The sequence below is a fragment of the Capricornis sumatraensis genome, chromosome 14, assembly GCF_032405125.1.
Source record: "Capricornis sumatraensis isolate serow.1 chromosome 14, serow.2, whole genome shotgun sequence".
In the NCBI taxonomy this organism is placed as follows: Eukaryota; Metazoa; Chordata; class Mammalia; order Artiodactyla; family Bovidae; genus Capricornis; species Capricornis sumatraensis.
The window spans coordinates 52131120-52145514 of NC_091082.1; the positions used below are offsets into that span (position 1 = coordinate 52131120).

Below are 14395 nucleotides of genomic sequence, written 5' to 3' on the forward strand. Positions count from 1 at the left end.
CTTTGAGGTTATTTTTGAATTAACTCTTATGTTTATTCTTGAGAGAAGCTTTGGAAATTTGGAAAAGTGACTAGAAAGAGTCTTCAGAAGACAGTGCACTGTGAGACACCCTAAGACGTTTTCGAAGGCTATCCAGATTACATACTTTTTTTTTCAGGTGGAAATAATTTTTATTATAGGTTCTTTCCCTTTCAAATTAATATTGTGGTTCACAACACTCCTTTTGTATTTTTGTTGTTGTTCAGTTGCTAAGCTGTGTCCGACTCTTCGCGACCCCATGGACTGCAGCACACCAGGCTTCCCCGTCCTTTACTATCTCCGAAAGTTTATTCAAATTCATGTCCTTTGAGTCAGCGATGGTGTCTAACCATCTCATTGTCTGCCCACGCATTCTTTTGCCTTCAATCTTCAGTCTTTTCCAGTCAGTTGGTTCTTCCCATCAGGTAGCCAAAGTATTGGAGCTTCAGCGTCACTTCTTCCAGTGAATATTCAGAGTTGATTTCCTTTAGGATTGACTGGTTTGATTTCCTTGAAGTCCAAGGGACTCTCAAGAGTCTTCCCCAGCACCACAGTGATTGTGCCCCTTATATGTTGTTTACTGGGATACACTTTACTTTTTCATTTTAAAAGGAAAAAACAGTTTGTATATAGAAAGCATCATTTGCCCTTATGCATTCAGATATTGTTCATTATTAGTGTGATAGAAAATCCCAAACCATATGCTAGCTGAGGCCAGCAACTGTTTATGTTTAAATTTTGTATCACTTGTCCTTTTTTCCTGTGGCCAGTTAGAACTTTTCAGTTCTAAAGCATGAGTAAGGAAGAGAATCATTGAACAAAATATTATTTTAGGAAAGGAAATATGAGAAAATGTTACAGGAAAACCAATTCCACTCTCTGTTTTTTTCTCCTAGCATTTTTGAAACGTTGGGGTTGTTGGAGTGGTTGGATTTTCCCTGGAATTGAGTGAGAAATTCAGAAGACTGAAGCCCAGGCTCACTGTCTACCTTTCACGGAGGCCCAGCCGTGAGAGGACAGAAGAAGGCACGTGGCGAATCATGACAGCTGACAAAGACAAAGACAAAGACAAAGAGAAGGACCGGGACCGAGATCGGGACCGGGAGAGAGAGAAGCGAGACAAAGTGCGCGAGAGTGAGAACTCCAGGCCCCGCAGGAGCTGTACCTTGGAAGGAGGAGCCAAAAATTACGCCGAGAGTGATCACAGCGAAGACGAGGACAATGACAACAACAGTGCCACCACGGAGGAGTCCACGAAGAAGAACAAAAAGAAGCCCCCCAAAAAAAAATCTCGTTACGAAAGGACAGACACCGGTGAGATAACATCATACATCACGGAGGACGATGTCGTCTATAGACCAGGAGGTGAGGTGCCTTTGGGTCTTGACGGTGTCTATGTCAGCCTGTGGATGCAGGTGGGCATGAAACCCAGAAGAGTGGGTAGTGGTTTGGGGCAGGAAAACTCCAGGTAGTCAACAGCTCCAGGCTTCAGTCAGCTGGGTGCTGGCCCTTCCCTGTGCCCACTCCTGGGCCTGCCTGTGAGGCGCTCCTGTCTGTGTCTTTTGCTGCTCATTCTCACGCTTCACCGTCTACCCAGAACTTTGCCTCTTTTCACGTCCTCCTTTGCCTTTTGTCTTCAGCACAGATTAGACTGTGGTGAGGCCCTGCAGAGTAGAGTACATGGTGGGACAAGTAAGCCTTCAAGTTTAGGGGAACGGGTCATTTTACATTGGCTACAGGAGTGACCAGAAGCTAGACAGGGGTTTTTAGTGGGCTTCAGACCAGGCTTTATTCCTCCTGATGACCTCCTTTTTCCTAGAATTAAGCTTCAGGGCCTCTAATCAATGATAATAGATGAAGCCAACTAACCTGCTTTGTTTTCCAGGAAAGGTACTGCGTCCGCTCAGTATATTGAGGTTATTTGCAGCAGTTGTTCAGAGAGAGACCAGACACAGCTTGCCGATAAGATATAGGGAAGCAGGTGGTTCAGAACCTGTTGAACACCAGCAATACCTTCCTTTCTCATTTGATACATTGTGTATATTTGGATACTTTCCTTACAGAAGTCAGTTAAAAAAAAAAAAACAACAACTAGCTGAAATCAGTTCCTTTGAATTGCTTACAGTGTTGAGGAATGACATGAGTTGCATGAGATGTAATTAACAGGTTGGAAGCCTCCCGGTTTGATATTTTTCTAGGAGCTGGAGATTAAAGAGATTATGTCATTAACCTGGTACAGTTATTTTGCTGAGCTGTACTGTAGCAGTGCTGAACTTCATATAAAGTACTTGATTTTTCCCCCCATATAGAAATTAGTTTTGAATTTTGAAAAATAATGTTTTCAAACTTACATAGATTAGCTTGTATACACTATATTTTTTGGCTGATGACTAAGTGAGAAGATATTTATGTGATATAAAATTATCAAAATTGAAGTTTCTGGGGGAAATTAGAGCTCTGTTGTGGAGATTTGGTAGTGTGTAGGTTACCGTACTGACAGGGTCTTTGATTCCCCCTTAACATGTGGGACAGTCAGACTGTCCTAGCCACCTAGGAACATATATCAGTATAGACCAACTGCATGTTGATTGCTACGGACCTGTGTACTTCTAGATCATGAGAAGGAGACAGAATGCATTAACTTCTTTAGATATAAGTTACAGGATGATACCTTAAAAATACGGGACGATCTTATTTGTTATTGTGTCAGAAGGCTGGCTGTCTTGTGTAGAACTGAGGGCCAGCTTTTCTCAGTGGAGAGTTACTCTTTTTTTTTTTCTTCCCCAAAATGCTTCTCCAAAATACTTGTAGTCTGAAATATATGGGAAGTGCTGCATGTATTGTCCCTCATGTGAGACTGTCATAATTAATAACTTGGAGAAGCCCTGCAGTTAAGGAAACTTCTTTAACATTAAAACAAAAAAAACAACCTGCCATTTCCCCCATTTGTGGGGCTATGGCATCCTGTTTCTGCTGAATATCTCCTTAAGAAAAATCATTTTTGAGAAAACAAGTTTGAGAACTGTTGCACATTCATATTGCATATTCTACAGGATGGTGGGAAATCTTTTCTTCTTGATGTTTAGAAGACTGTGTGGAGGGAGGTTGGTAATGGCTTATTTTCAAAACAGTAGGTTCTTGTTTTGGGGAAGAACTGTGTACTTAAGGGAGGCAGACATTGTTTCAGTAAATCTGAGGACCTTTGTGAAATGTGAAAAAGATATTCAGCCTCTCTGGAAGCTGTTATAAAGGATTGAAAACAACGAAAATGGCTTGAAAATTTTCTGTGGCGCTCCAGCAGAACCACTTGCTGGGAGACGCCCCTGTGCTTGGCCGGGTGACACTGTGGCCTGTGGTTTGCGTACTGCCAGGTCTATAGATGTTTGCCTCTTTGGTAAGGAGATGGTCTTTGACCTTCTCAGTAGTTTTGTTTCTTTGGGGGTTATTATGCATTTGAAGGTGAATGACTTCTACCAATAGCTTCTTTCTCAGTGGAAGATGTTAAAATATTGCCTCTTCTTTAGGTTTACCCACACTGAAGAATTGGAAGGTAGGTTATTGTGACTAGATTCCCAGGTGGAACCGTTTTTTTGTTTGTTTGTTTGTTTTCTTCTTCTCCTTTTCTTTGTCTTTCTTCTTTCTAGTCTTTGTCTTTCTTGGTGCAGAGTACTACAGTAACATCTTTGGTTGGTGATGAAAACCCTTACATGCACCCAACTGCAGAGATTCTCTTTGGTTAGTTGTATCTTAAGGGTTTCAGTAGGGACTTTATGGGGCATCATAAGGGATTCTTCAGTGTATTATTAGTTTTTGAGTGGTAGACCTTTTATGGGCTGCCCTGGTGGCTCAGTGATAAAGAATCTGCCTGCAGTGCAGAAGTTTCAGGAGACATGGGTTCGATTCCTGGGTCAGAAAAGTCCTCTGGAGGATGAAATGGCAACCCATTACAGTATTCTTCTTGCCTGAAGAATTTCATGGACAGAGGACCCTGGCAAGCTCCAGTCCATGGGGTTGAAAATAGTCAGACACAACTGAGCACAGTGTCTTTTCAGACCTTTTATGCTCATTTAAAATCACAGATAAATTTTTTCCTTTTCTGAATTGGTTTCAGTACTCAAATTAAGTCTAAATTACAAATCCCTCCCAAACTGTCATTAAGCTTGAGCCTAGCGGTGAGCAATAACATGAGGATAGAAATGGACTGTTATGTAATATACGTGCTTGTCCTTGGGGGATAGGCGTATGTTCATACTGTTCGGTCTGAGAAGGCTGAGGTTTTATTGAGGAAATGAGTATTTAGAATTTGTCGTAGCTAAGGTTTAATCTCATGCCTGGTTACAACCAGTTCTTTTTGATCCTGCTCCTCATCTTTGCAGCTTTATATTGCTCTTAGAAGTACAGCATAATGGACTTTTAGTTACAGTGTCCACGTTACCTCCTACCTTAGGGTCTTTGTACCTGCTGATGCCTCAGGTTTTTGACCCACCCCCACTGCCCTCCTGCCCCAACCCAACACACAGACACACTGAACTACTATCCTCTCTTTAGTACTCCATTCCAGTGCCATCACCTTCTTCCCACGCCCCAATTATCCAGATTTCCTTAATAGGTATAGTCCTGGAGTCATGTAACTTTCCTTCTTGCACACGTAACAGTAATAATTTTCTGTTTATTTCTGTTACTATTTTAGGATGTCTGTCTCCTCCATAAAGGTATCTACTCTGTTTTTACTTATCATTGAATTCCTGAGATCTACAAGAATAGTGTACACGTAGCATGTATTCCATAATATTTGTTTTTTGTTGTTTGTTTTGGCCTCACTGCATGGCTTGTGGGATCCTAGTTTCCCAACCATGGACTGAATCCAGGGACCTGGCAGTGAAAGCATGGAGTCCAAACCACTGGACCACCAGGGAAGTCCAATACTTGATGAATAAATAAGTTTCTGAAAGTTTTATTCAAAAATATATTGACTGATTGATGATGTCACAGAATAATGCTTCTGGAAGTCCAGTTTGAATAATTTATTTCCCAGTGAATGATTTAACAAGCTTGTTATAAAAACCAAAATCAAAACCTTGTGGAGCTCTGTGTATACTTTGCATCTGTGTCTAATCTAACTTCTTTGTTGTCCATCAGCCGTTACTCTATTTCTGAGATGACTGTCACGGTGACAAATTGATTTTTTACACAGCTGTGTGCAGTCAGATTTCTCTTATGGGCGTTTTCAGCATAGAGTATTGGTTTCTAAAGTTTGCTGTGGGTGGCATATAAATTTCTTTCTGCTTTTTTCTTCCTTCTTTTCCCTTGCTTTATTGAGATATAACCAATGCATGACATTAAGAAAATGTGTAGTTACATAGGGAACTAAATTCAGTCAGGAGGGAAACTGCCATTTGTCACAACATGGATGAACCTGAGGTCATTATGTTAAGCAAAAAAGTCAAAGAGAAGTACCACATGATCTCTCTCACTTGTGGGAGAAAAAAACCCCCCAAAATGCCAAAAAAACCCCAAACTTGGCAACAGAGAACAGATCAGTGGTTGTCACATATGGGGAGGTGGGGGATAAGGAGTCAGGGAGGTGGGTGAAGGCAGTCAAAGGGTACAAATTTCCAGTTATAAGATGAATAAGTTCTGGGGATGTAATTAATGTACAGCATGTGATGGGAGTTAAAAATACTGCTATGTGTATTTGAAAGTTGCTAGGTAAATAGATTAAGTTCACATGACACACACAAAATTCTCTAGGCCAGAATACTGGAGTGGGTAGCCTTTCCCTTCTCCAGGGGATCTTCCCAACCCAGGGATTGAACTCAGGTCTCCCACGTTGCAGGTGGATTCTTAACCAGCTAAGCCACAAGGGATGCAACACACACACACACACACACACACCCAACAGCATGTGCACAAAATTAGTGATTTTATATATATATATATATATATATATTGCAAAATGATTATACCACAGTGAGGTTAGTTAGTATAGCCATCATGACACAATGACACATAGTTACAGTTTTGTACTTACTTAGAAAAAAAAGTTAAAGCATGGAACTTTAAAAAATGTATAGTTTCCCTTTAGTTCAGATTTCTGTTTAAAGAGGGGAAGGGAGTTACCAACTTTTTAACAAATGATATGCTACCATTGAGCTCCTGATTCTTCACTGAGTGATCGATCTCTGACCAGTTAAGAGGCTGAATTCGGTTTTAAAGTCTTGCTTTTCTGAATAATTGAAAGCTTATCTTCTGCAGTCACTCAGACAAACATTCCTTCTCAAAGTAAACCTAAAGAAAACTCTGGCATTTGGTGTTCTAGGACATACATTTTTGGAGAAAATAAAAGCTCATTTGATCTGCAGCTTTTTATCCGTGTCTTCTATCTGTAGAAGAATTTTTAGGTGAAATTGACATGAAAAGGAAAGTGTCTACTTGAGGCATTCTTATTTGGGAGGGAGTGTGAGTTTTTCTGATTGCAAGAATTTTTTTGTGTTGCAAGAATATTTCTTGTGTCACAAGAAACATGAATCCTAGCATAAAGGCACCTGTAGGGTTGATAATGATTTAACTTGTGTGACAAGATAATTTGCATGTAATAAGCCTAATATTAATCTGCTTAAAGCTTTTCAGTGGATCCCTTTTGCCAGTAGGACTGAGTCTAAAACCTTCACATGGCACACCAAACTGTGATAAGATTGCCTATCTGTGCATCGTCTTTAGATATTTTTTGACAGGAAAGAAACACAGGCAATGTGTGAGTTTGCAAGGGCTGTCATAATAAAGTACCACAAGCTGAGTAGCTTAAACAGCCAAACAATAGAAATGTATTGGCTCACAGTTTTGTAGGCTGCAAGTTCGAGGTCAAGGTGCTGGTAGGTTTGGTGCTCCCGTTGAAGGTACTGGAAAAGGATCTATCTGTTCCACGCCTCTTCTAGCTTCTGAGAGTTTCTCGACTTGTCTGAGCATAGCTTCAGTCTTCACATCGCATCTCTTTGTGTGCCTGGTTTTGGGTCTCACCAAATTTTTCCTTTTTATAAAGACACAAATCATTGAATTAGGGCGCCACCTCATTCTAATTAAAAGTGATCACATCTGCAGTGATCACTTTTTTCAGGAAGGTCAGTCACATTTTGAGGCACTGAGGGTTAGGACTCAAATGTATAAATTTTGGTAAGATGCAGTTAAATACATGGCAGGCAGGAAGAGCGTTGTTGCCAGGAGGACTCAGGTTTGAGTGACCTGAGTCTATGACCACTTCAGCTCTCCTTAGTTGTGTGTCCTTGCAACACCTGTGAAAATATATTTATTTTTAATCATGTTTTAGTATACTTCTCATTGTGGATTGCATTAATTTTTTATTTCTGTTTCTATTGAAATTTTACTTTGCCTTTTCTTAAGCCTAAAGAAATGATTGCCTTTTAGTGTTTATTAGGAAGTTATTCAAATCCTGCATATGTATAGGAAAGAATTTTAGCACATAAAAAGTTATGACTTTAGGAGGGTGGAAGAATAACTTCTAAAGTTGTTCTAACCAAAAGAATGGGAAGTGATAGAAGTTTGGGGACTAGTTAACTCTATCTTTTTCTGTTTTGTAAGGAAAGGAAGGGTCTTTGAGTATAGTGAGACATGTACCCCAGAGCTTGCTGGAGTGTTTGGTGTCAGCCACAGGTCGGCAGCCTCTTAGAAATGCAGTCTCAGATTCCACTCCAGATCTACTCAGTCAATATTTTTGTTTTCATAAGATTTCCAGGTGTTTTAAATATGCATTAAAATTTGAGAATCATTGATGTAGACCACTGCTTCCCTGTCTTTTTCAAGTTAGCGCACAGATAGAAAACGAGTGCATTGCCTTGAGGGTTGAGAAGCCCAGCATCCCAGCACACTCACAGCAGACTGGAGTTTAGGCAGATCCAAAATGGGGAGACATCTACTTCTGACTGAATACACTAAAGCCTTTGACTGTTTGGATCACAATAAAATGTGGAAAATTCTTCAAGAGATGGGAATACCAAACTACCTTACCTGCCTCCTATGAAACCTGTATACAGATCAAGAAGCAACAGAACCAGACATGGAACAACAGACTGATAGCAAATTGGGAAAGGAGTTCATCAAGGATGTATATTGTCACACTGCTTATTTAACCTATATGCAGAGTACATCATGCAAAATGCCGGCCTCGGTGAAGCACAGCTGGAATCAAGATTGCCGGGCGAAATACCAATAACTTCAGATATGTGAGCCTGTGTACAAATTGTCAGTTGTGAGGGAGAGAGGGAGCTGTAACTGTGGATGGTTACACCATTATAACCGTGGATGCCCACCGTTTTTAAAGCACCTGCTCCTTTCCAATGGTGGACTTCCTGTACACGTGTTGTTTCTGCTCCTTAAAATCTCTGCACAAATGAGTCATTGCTTTCCTATAGTATCTATGGGGAAACAGGACACACAGCTGGTTTGTAAGTCCGCATGGGCCTGGAAGAATTGGTTAAAGCCCAGAATGGATTGACCTTTGATGCTTTTGAACTGTGATGTTGGAGAATACTCTTGAGAGTCCCTTGGACTGCAAGGAGATCCAACCAGTCCATTCTAAAGGAGATCAGTCTTGAATGTTCATTGGAAGGACTGATGTTAAAGCTGAAACTCCAATACTTTGGCCACCTGATGCAAAGAGCTGACTCATTTGAAGAGACCCTGATGCTGGGAAAGCTTGAAGGCAGGAGGAGAAGGGGATGACAGAGGATGAGATGGTTGGACGGCATCACTGACTCAATGGACATGAGTTTGAGTAAACTCCAGGAGTTGGTGGTGGACAGGGAGGCCTGGCGTGCTGCAGTCCATGGGGTCTCAAAGAGTCTGACATGACTGAGCAACTGAACTGAACTAAACTTGCTAAAATTACTGAAGATAATGAAAATAAGAAACACAGTTATGCTGAAACTAAAGAAGGGATAGGCCTATTTCTTAGAAAATGCAAATAAATAATTAATTTGCTCCTTTTCTTTCTCCTACTCCTGAAGTTGGTACATGTTGCCTGCTTCTGAAAGTTGTTTCTCTCTCTTGCTAGATGTATATAAGGATTAATTGTTGCAAAGGTAAATGGTTAACAAGTATGAGAGGTATGTTGAGCAGGGTGAGGTAAGGTGTTGCAGAATATTTAGGATAAATTTTGATTACTGAATTTCAAACCTTAACCCAGCAACTGAAAGGGAAAAATACATGGTTTATGTGATCTAATAAATGTGAGTGTATTATATTCATTAAGGTTTTTTTTTTTTTTTTAATGGAAACTGGAGAACATTGGCCACATCTCACATGAAAATAATTTGTTGGGACACCTGTCTGGATCGAGGACAGTTCGGATTTTGGGTTAGCAGAAACTCCTGACCATTCCATCTGGGTGCTACCCCCAGAGGAGTGTCCTTCAGCATTTTCCTCCTTGCTGTCACTCAGTTCCAGTCACAGTTTCAGAAGAGTAGGTTGGTTGGTGGAACTTGAATTGTATGTCTGTGTCTTGTATAAAAGAAAGACAGATATCTTGATTTATCGCTCCCCCTAAACTCCATCTGGTGGGGCTATGGTAACTTCCCCCAGTGGAATACAGGGGTGGTGGGGGCATAGATGAGAGAGGTCCTCATGTGCGACTTTATCAGGAGACTGTCACTGTGGCTCCAGATTCAGGGAGAACTTCTAACGACATATGGATATTTATAAATAGTTTGTTTTGCTATGCATGTGCTGGGTAAATAGAGGAACAGTGTCAGCGCAGTGTGTGATTTGTGCTGGTTCATATGCAACTTTCTAGGCGAGAGGTGTGTGAATAGAGGGACTGGGATTAGAGTGTGCAATTACATGGTGTAATATAGGTTACATGTTAGCAGAAAGGGAAAAAGTAGGTGAGAATTTAAACCTTCAATTTGGCTGTGGCCCTGGTGAGAGCCCTTTTATTTCTTTCTAAAGTGAAATGAATAAATGATGCCTACCCCCAGGCTCCGTCTCCAGAGAGGTGCCTCCACTTTCCATGCCTGCTGTGCTTGCCTGCACAGAAGCCCCAGGTTAACCTGCACTGTTTTGGTACCTTTGAATCAGCACCTGTTGTTTTAATGTATTTTAAATATTCCCTAAGGTATTCTTCAGCCACTCTGGGTCCCTGCTTGGACAGCGCTATGTTATTTCTTGATGATATGCTTACTGATTGAAAAAAAAAAAATCTGATTTTAGGAGTGCAAAAGTTTGAGTAAGCTGCTCCTTACTTTGCCTGTATTTTATTTTTAATATACATTTTTTTAAGTGAAATATAAGATTTTCCCAGATATACACACACACATGACAAGCAGCGAACCAGAATGTGTCCTTAACCTGTATATTCCAAAAGAAACAGAAATGTTTTGTGGCCATTTTTGGATGAAAATCACCCTTACTCATGGCAGGTATGTGTTAGCAGGTATGTGTTAAACAGTAATCCTTTGAAGGCATTTTTTATGAGCAGTTAATCATCAAACTTCGAGAGCTAGCTTTCTGGCCATGTATTCACCTCGGTTTCCTGGGTCCCAGTTGTAGCTTGAATCCAAAATCCTTTGATACCTCCTCCCCCCAGGACTTCCCCTCTGAGTGTCTCTCCCCATCTCACAGTCCCTTTACCCCTAGATATTTCATACCTGGTTAAAATACCACCATTCTCATTTCTCTTGTCTTTTCCTTGCTGGTCCACTCCAGAAAGACATGAATCTTTTTTCCTTTTAGTTCATTGATGTACCCCAGTCTGGGACATTCTAGGCACTTTGTTGTTTGTTCCTTAGATACTTAACAGCATAAGCAGGGTGATGACTCCACGTGTGTTCATGCTGTGTTTCACGGACAGCCTCTTGAGTAGCATTGTCTTAGCTGTACTGCCTTTAGGAGGTGGGCAGTAAACACATGTACAGAATCGTTGATGTCAGGACTTTCTTCAGAGGGGTCCTGAGCTATTGAGAAAGTTTACTTTGGCTTAAAAAATGGGCATTCAGTTGGTTAAAAGTTATAAATTAGAAGACATGGCTCTAGTTTTTTTTTAAAAGTTCAGCTTACAAAACTTATCCCTTTTATAAATTAAATATATTTTAACAGTTAATTTTAAGAGATTTTTGAATTGTGATTGGTCTTGTTTATAATTAATAGTTTCAACATTGACTTGCTTATTAAGTAAAATAAATTCAATATTTGATTTTTGTTGTTTAGTCTTTTAACACAAACCTTTAAAGTACTTAGCACTTCTTATAAATGAAATTAATCAAAACCTATAAATAAGGTGCCTTAGATATTTCAGGGTTGTGCATAAACTCACTTAGGTTTCTGGATCAGTTTCTTACAGAGAAGCAGTGCAGGGCAGTCTAGTTTTACCATGGGAGAGGCAGGTGCTGGCAAGGGACAACCTCTGTGCCTTTGTTTCTTCACCAGTAAAATGGGGATCAGAGTACGCACCTCAAGAGCCATAATGGGGATTACATGAGTATACCCACACATACACACGGGGCTTCTTTAGAAAGAGTAAGTATATATTGCATTGGGCAAAAGTTTGTTCGGGTTTCCTGTAAGATCTTACCGAATTAAATGGCCCTAGGTAGTACTTTTTTTTTTTAGTTGTAATTTCAAGAATATTGTTCTAAGCCACATTCTTTCAACTATAAAAAGAATAAAAATATCATGTCTTGATTTCTTATTAACTTCCAAAGTGTTAATATAGTTTTGATTCTCTTAAATCTTTCTTTAAATAATTCTAAATCTTCTCAGGGACAGAAGATGCATATCAATTTAAGGAGATAATTACCATCAAATTGAGGTTACTTAATTTTTAATCCTCCTAGGTTGAAAAGATAGTATCTACTAATGGGAGACATTTATAGTCACTAAGTCTCCCTCTTCAAAACTGTAAAAGGAGATGGCTTCTGACCTCAGTAATCTAATTCTTTGACTGTTCATAAAAGCCTGCAATTCTTTTATGGTTGACTGCCTGACTTTTTAAAAAATTTATTTTGAAAAATTTCACTTTTGGTTGTAAAAACTGTTAAAACATGACAGGACCCTAAGATATGTGTGCTTCCTCTCCAAAGATGAGGGGCTTTGATCCCAATTAGGATCTCATGTTCTCTTTTCTTAGGAGTCTGTTATCCTTGTGGATATTTAAAATGTTCACTGAAATGTTTGCCTGCTGGTGGTGATGACAGCTCATGAAATTATTCATGACACAAGAGTGGGCTCAGGCAGAAACTTTCCTAGCAAGATGCTTTGCTTGTGCAAATGCTCAGAAAACATCTCAGTGAAGTGTGGAAGCCACACGGAACTTCTGGCGAAGGTTATTTTGAGAGGGGACATTGCTCTCAAACACCTCTGCTCTGACGTTAATGTGGCTACCGTTGAGCGTAAGCTCTGGCTGTTCAGGGCTCCTTTTGGATGGATTGGTCATGATGCAGTCCCAGGTCTGCGTACTTGAGTGTCTGAATCCAAATTGGACTTGGCTCCAATTGGTTACAGTTTGCCAAGGTTGATAGAGACCTTTTCTTTTGGTGGAAATGGTTACCAAGCTTAGTTATTGCTCCTTCGGACTCTCTGAGTGCTGTGGTAAACACAGAAAGCCTTTCTGTGGGAGGGGGGCGGGGGGGGCGGGGGTGTGTGCCTCAGTAGAATCTGCATCTTTCTAGTTCATTTAAAGCATGTTTATTTTTTAAAGATTTTTTTTTTTGATGTGGACCATTTTAAAAGTCTTTTTATTGAACATGTTGCAATATTGCTTTTGTTTTATATTTTGGTTTTCTGACTGTGAGACCTGTGGGATCTTAGTTCCCCAACCAGGAAATCGAATTCACGTCCCCTGCATTGGAAGGCAAAGTCTTAACCACTTGACGGCCAGGGAAGTCCCTTTAAAGCTTTCATATGAAGGTAAATAAAAGAGAGCAGGATGCAGGGCTTGTCAAGAATGCCTTTGAACTCAGTATTTTTAAAAAATTTATTTATTTTTAATTGGAGAATAATTGCTTTACAATGTTGTATTGGTTTCTGCCATACATTAGTAGTATGTTCAACAGTATGAATCAGCCATAGATGTACTCACTATTTTGATAGAGACTTAAAAACATCCTCTTTTTAAAAATTAATGATGTGTCACTTGTTAGTGTCTTGTTCACACGTCAGAGAGCAGGCATACCCGTTCTACTTTCATTTCTCTGTTGTCCTCTCTGTCAGGTTCGCAACATGGTTTTCACAAAAGAAAAGGTATAAGAAAAAGGATAAAGGAGAAATGAATGGTAAAGAAGTTCAAAAAGAATAGATCACCTGGATATTAGAAGTCAGATGGATTTCATGTCCTGTTCCAAGTGATCCAGGCTGAATTCAGTCCGTTTGGAAGGAGTGCGCCAATCAGTTGATAGCATTGTTCTTGGGTGCAAATGTAGGAATCTTTGCCATCTCTGATCTAGATTCATAAAGTGAGCTGAGTTTTCAGCCCAGATGGAAAATGTGACAAGAAACTTAGAGAGGCAGTGCTAGAGGCACTCTCTTATCCTCATAGGCATTACCTGAAAGGTTCTTTTGTTATTTTCAGGTCAGAGTGCTTGATACTAACTACTGGAAGAATTCTCGAGCATTTTATAGCAGGAGGTTTCTGAGCATCAGTCCAGTTCAGTTCAGTCGCTTAGTCATGTCCGACTCTTTGCGACCCCATGAACCGTAGCACGCCAGGCCTCCCTATCCATACCAACTGCCGGAGTTTACCCAAACTCGTGTCCATTGAGTCGGTGATGCCATCCAACCATCTTATCCTCTGTCGTTCCCTTCTCCTCCTGCCCTCAATCTTTCCCAGCATCAGGGTCTTTTCAAATGAGTCAGCTCTTCTCATCAGGTGGCCAAAGTACTGGAGCTTCAGCGTCAACATCAGTCCTTCCAGTGAACACCCAGGACTATCTCTTTAGGATGGACTAGTTGGATCTCCTTGCAGTCCAAGGGACTCTCAAGAATCTTCTCCAACACCACAGTTCTGAGCATATGTGTCATTAATAAATAAGAGACCTTTTGCAAGATCTGTGGGGTAAATTTTACATTGTCAGCTGAGCTGCTTGTTTAGCAAGCACTTCTAGAGTAGTTGTTGGCAGACTCTGTAAAGGGCCGGAGAGTAAGTATTTTCAAATTTGCTGTAGGCTGCACAGTCTCTGCTACTACTGAGCTTCTCTTGTGGAATGAAAGCAGTGACGGCTAAGATACAAGTGAATGAGCTGGCTGTTCTAATACAGTTGTATTTATATACACTGAAATATGAATTTCATGTAATTTTTGCAAGTCAAAAAATATTCTTTTTGTTTCCTCTCCAACCATTAAAAAATGTAAAATCCATTCTTTGCTTGCGGGC

General features: G+C 40.3%; 1 protein-coding gene across 2 annotated transcripts in view; it reads left to right on the forward strand.

Moving 5' to 3' along the window:
- The first annotated feature begins 959 nt into the window (after positions 1–959).
- The window catches only part of RERE (arginine-glutamic acid dipeptide repeats), a 263855-nt gene continuing 250419 nt past the window's right edge, over positions 960–14395 (forward strand). For both annotated transcript variants that reach the window (XM_068986550.1, XM_068986551.1), the window contains exon 1: positions 960–1383. In XM_068986550.1, the coding sequence (XP_068842651.1) occupies positions 1059–1383 (325 nt within the window). In that variant the 5' untranslated portion in view covers positions 960–1058. The remainder of the gene's footprint in view (positions 1384–14395) is intronic.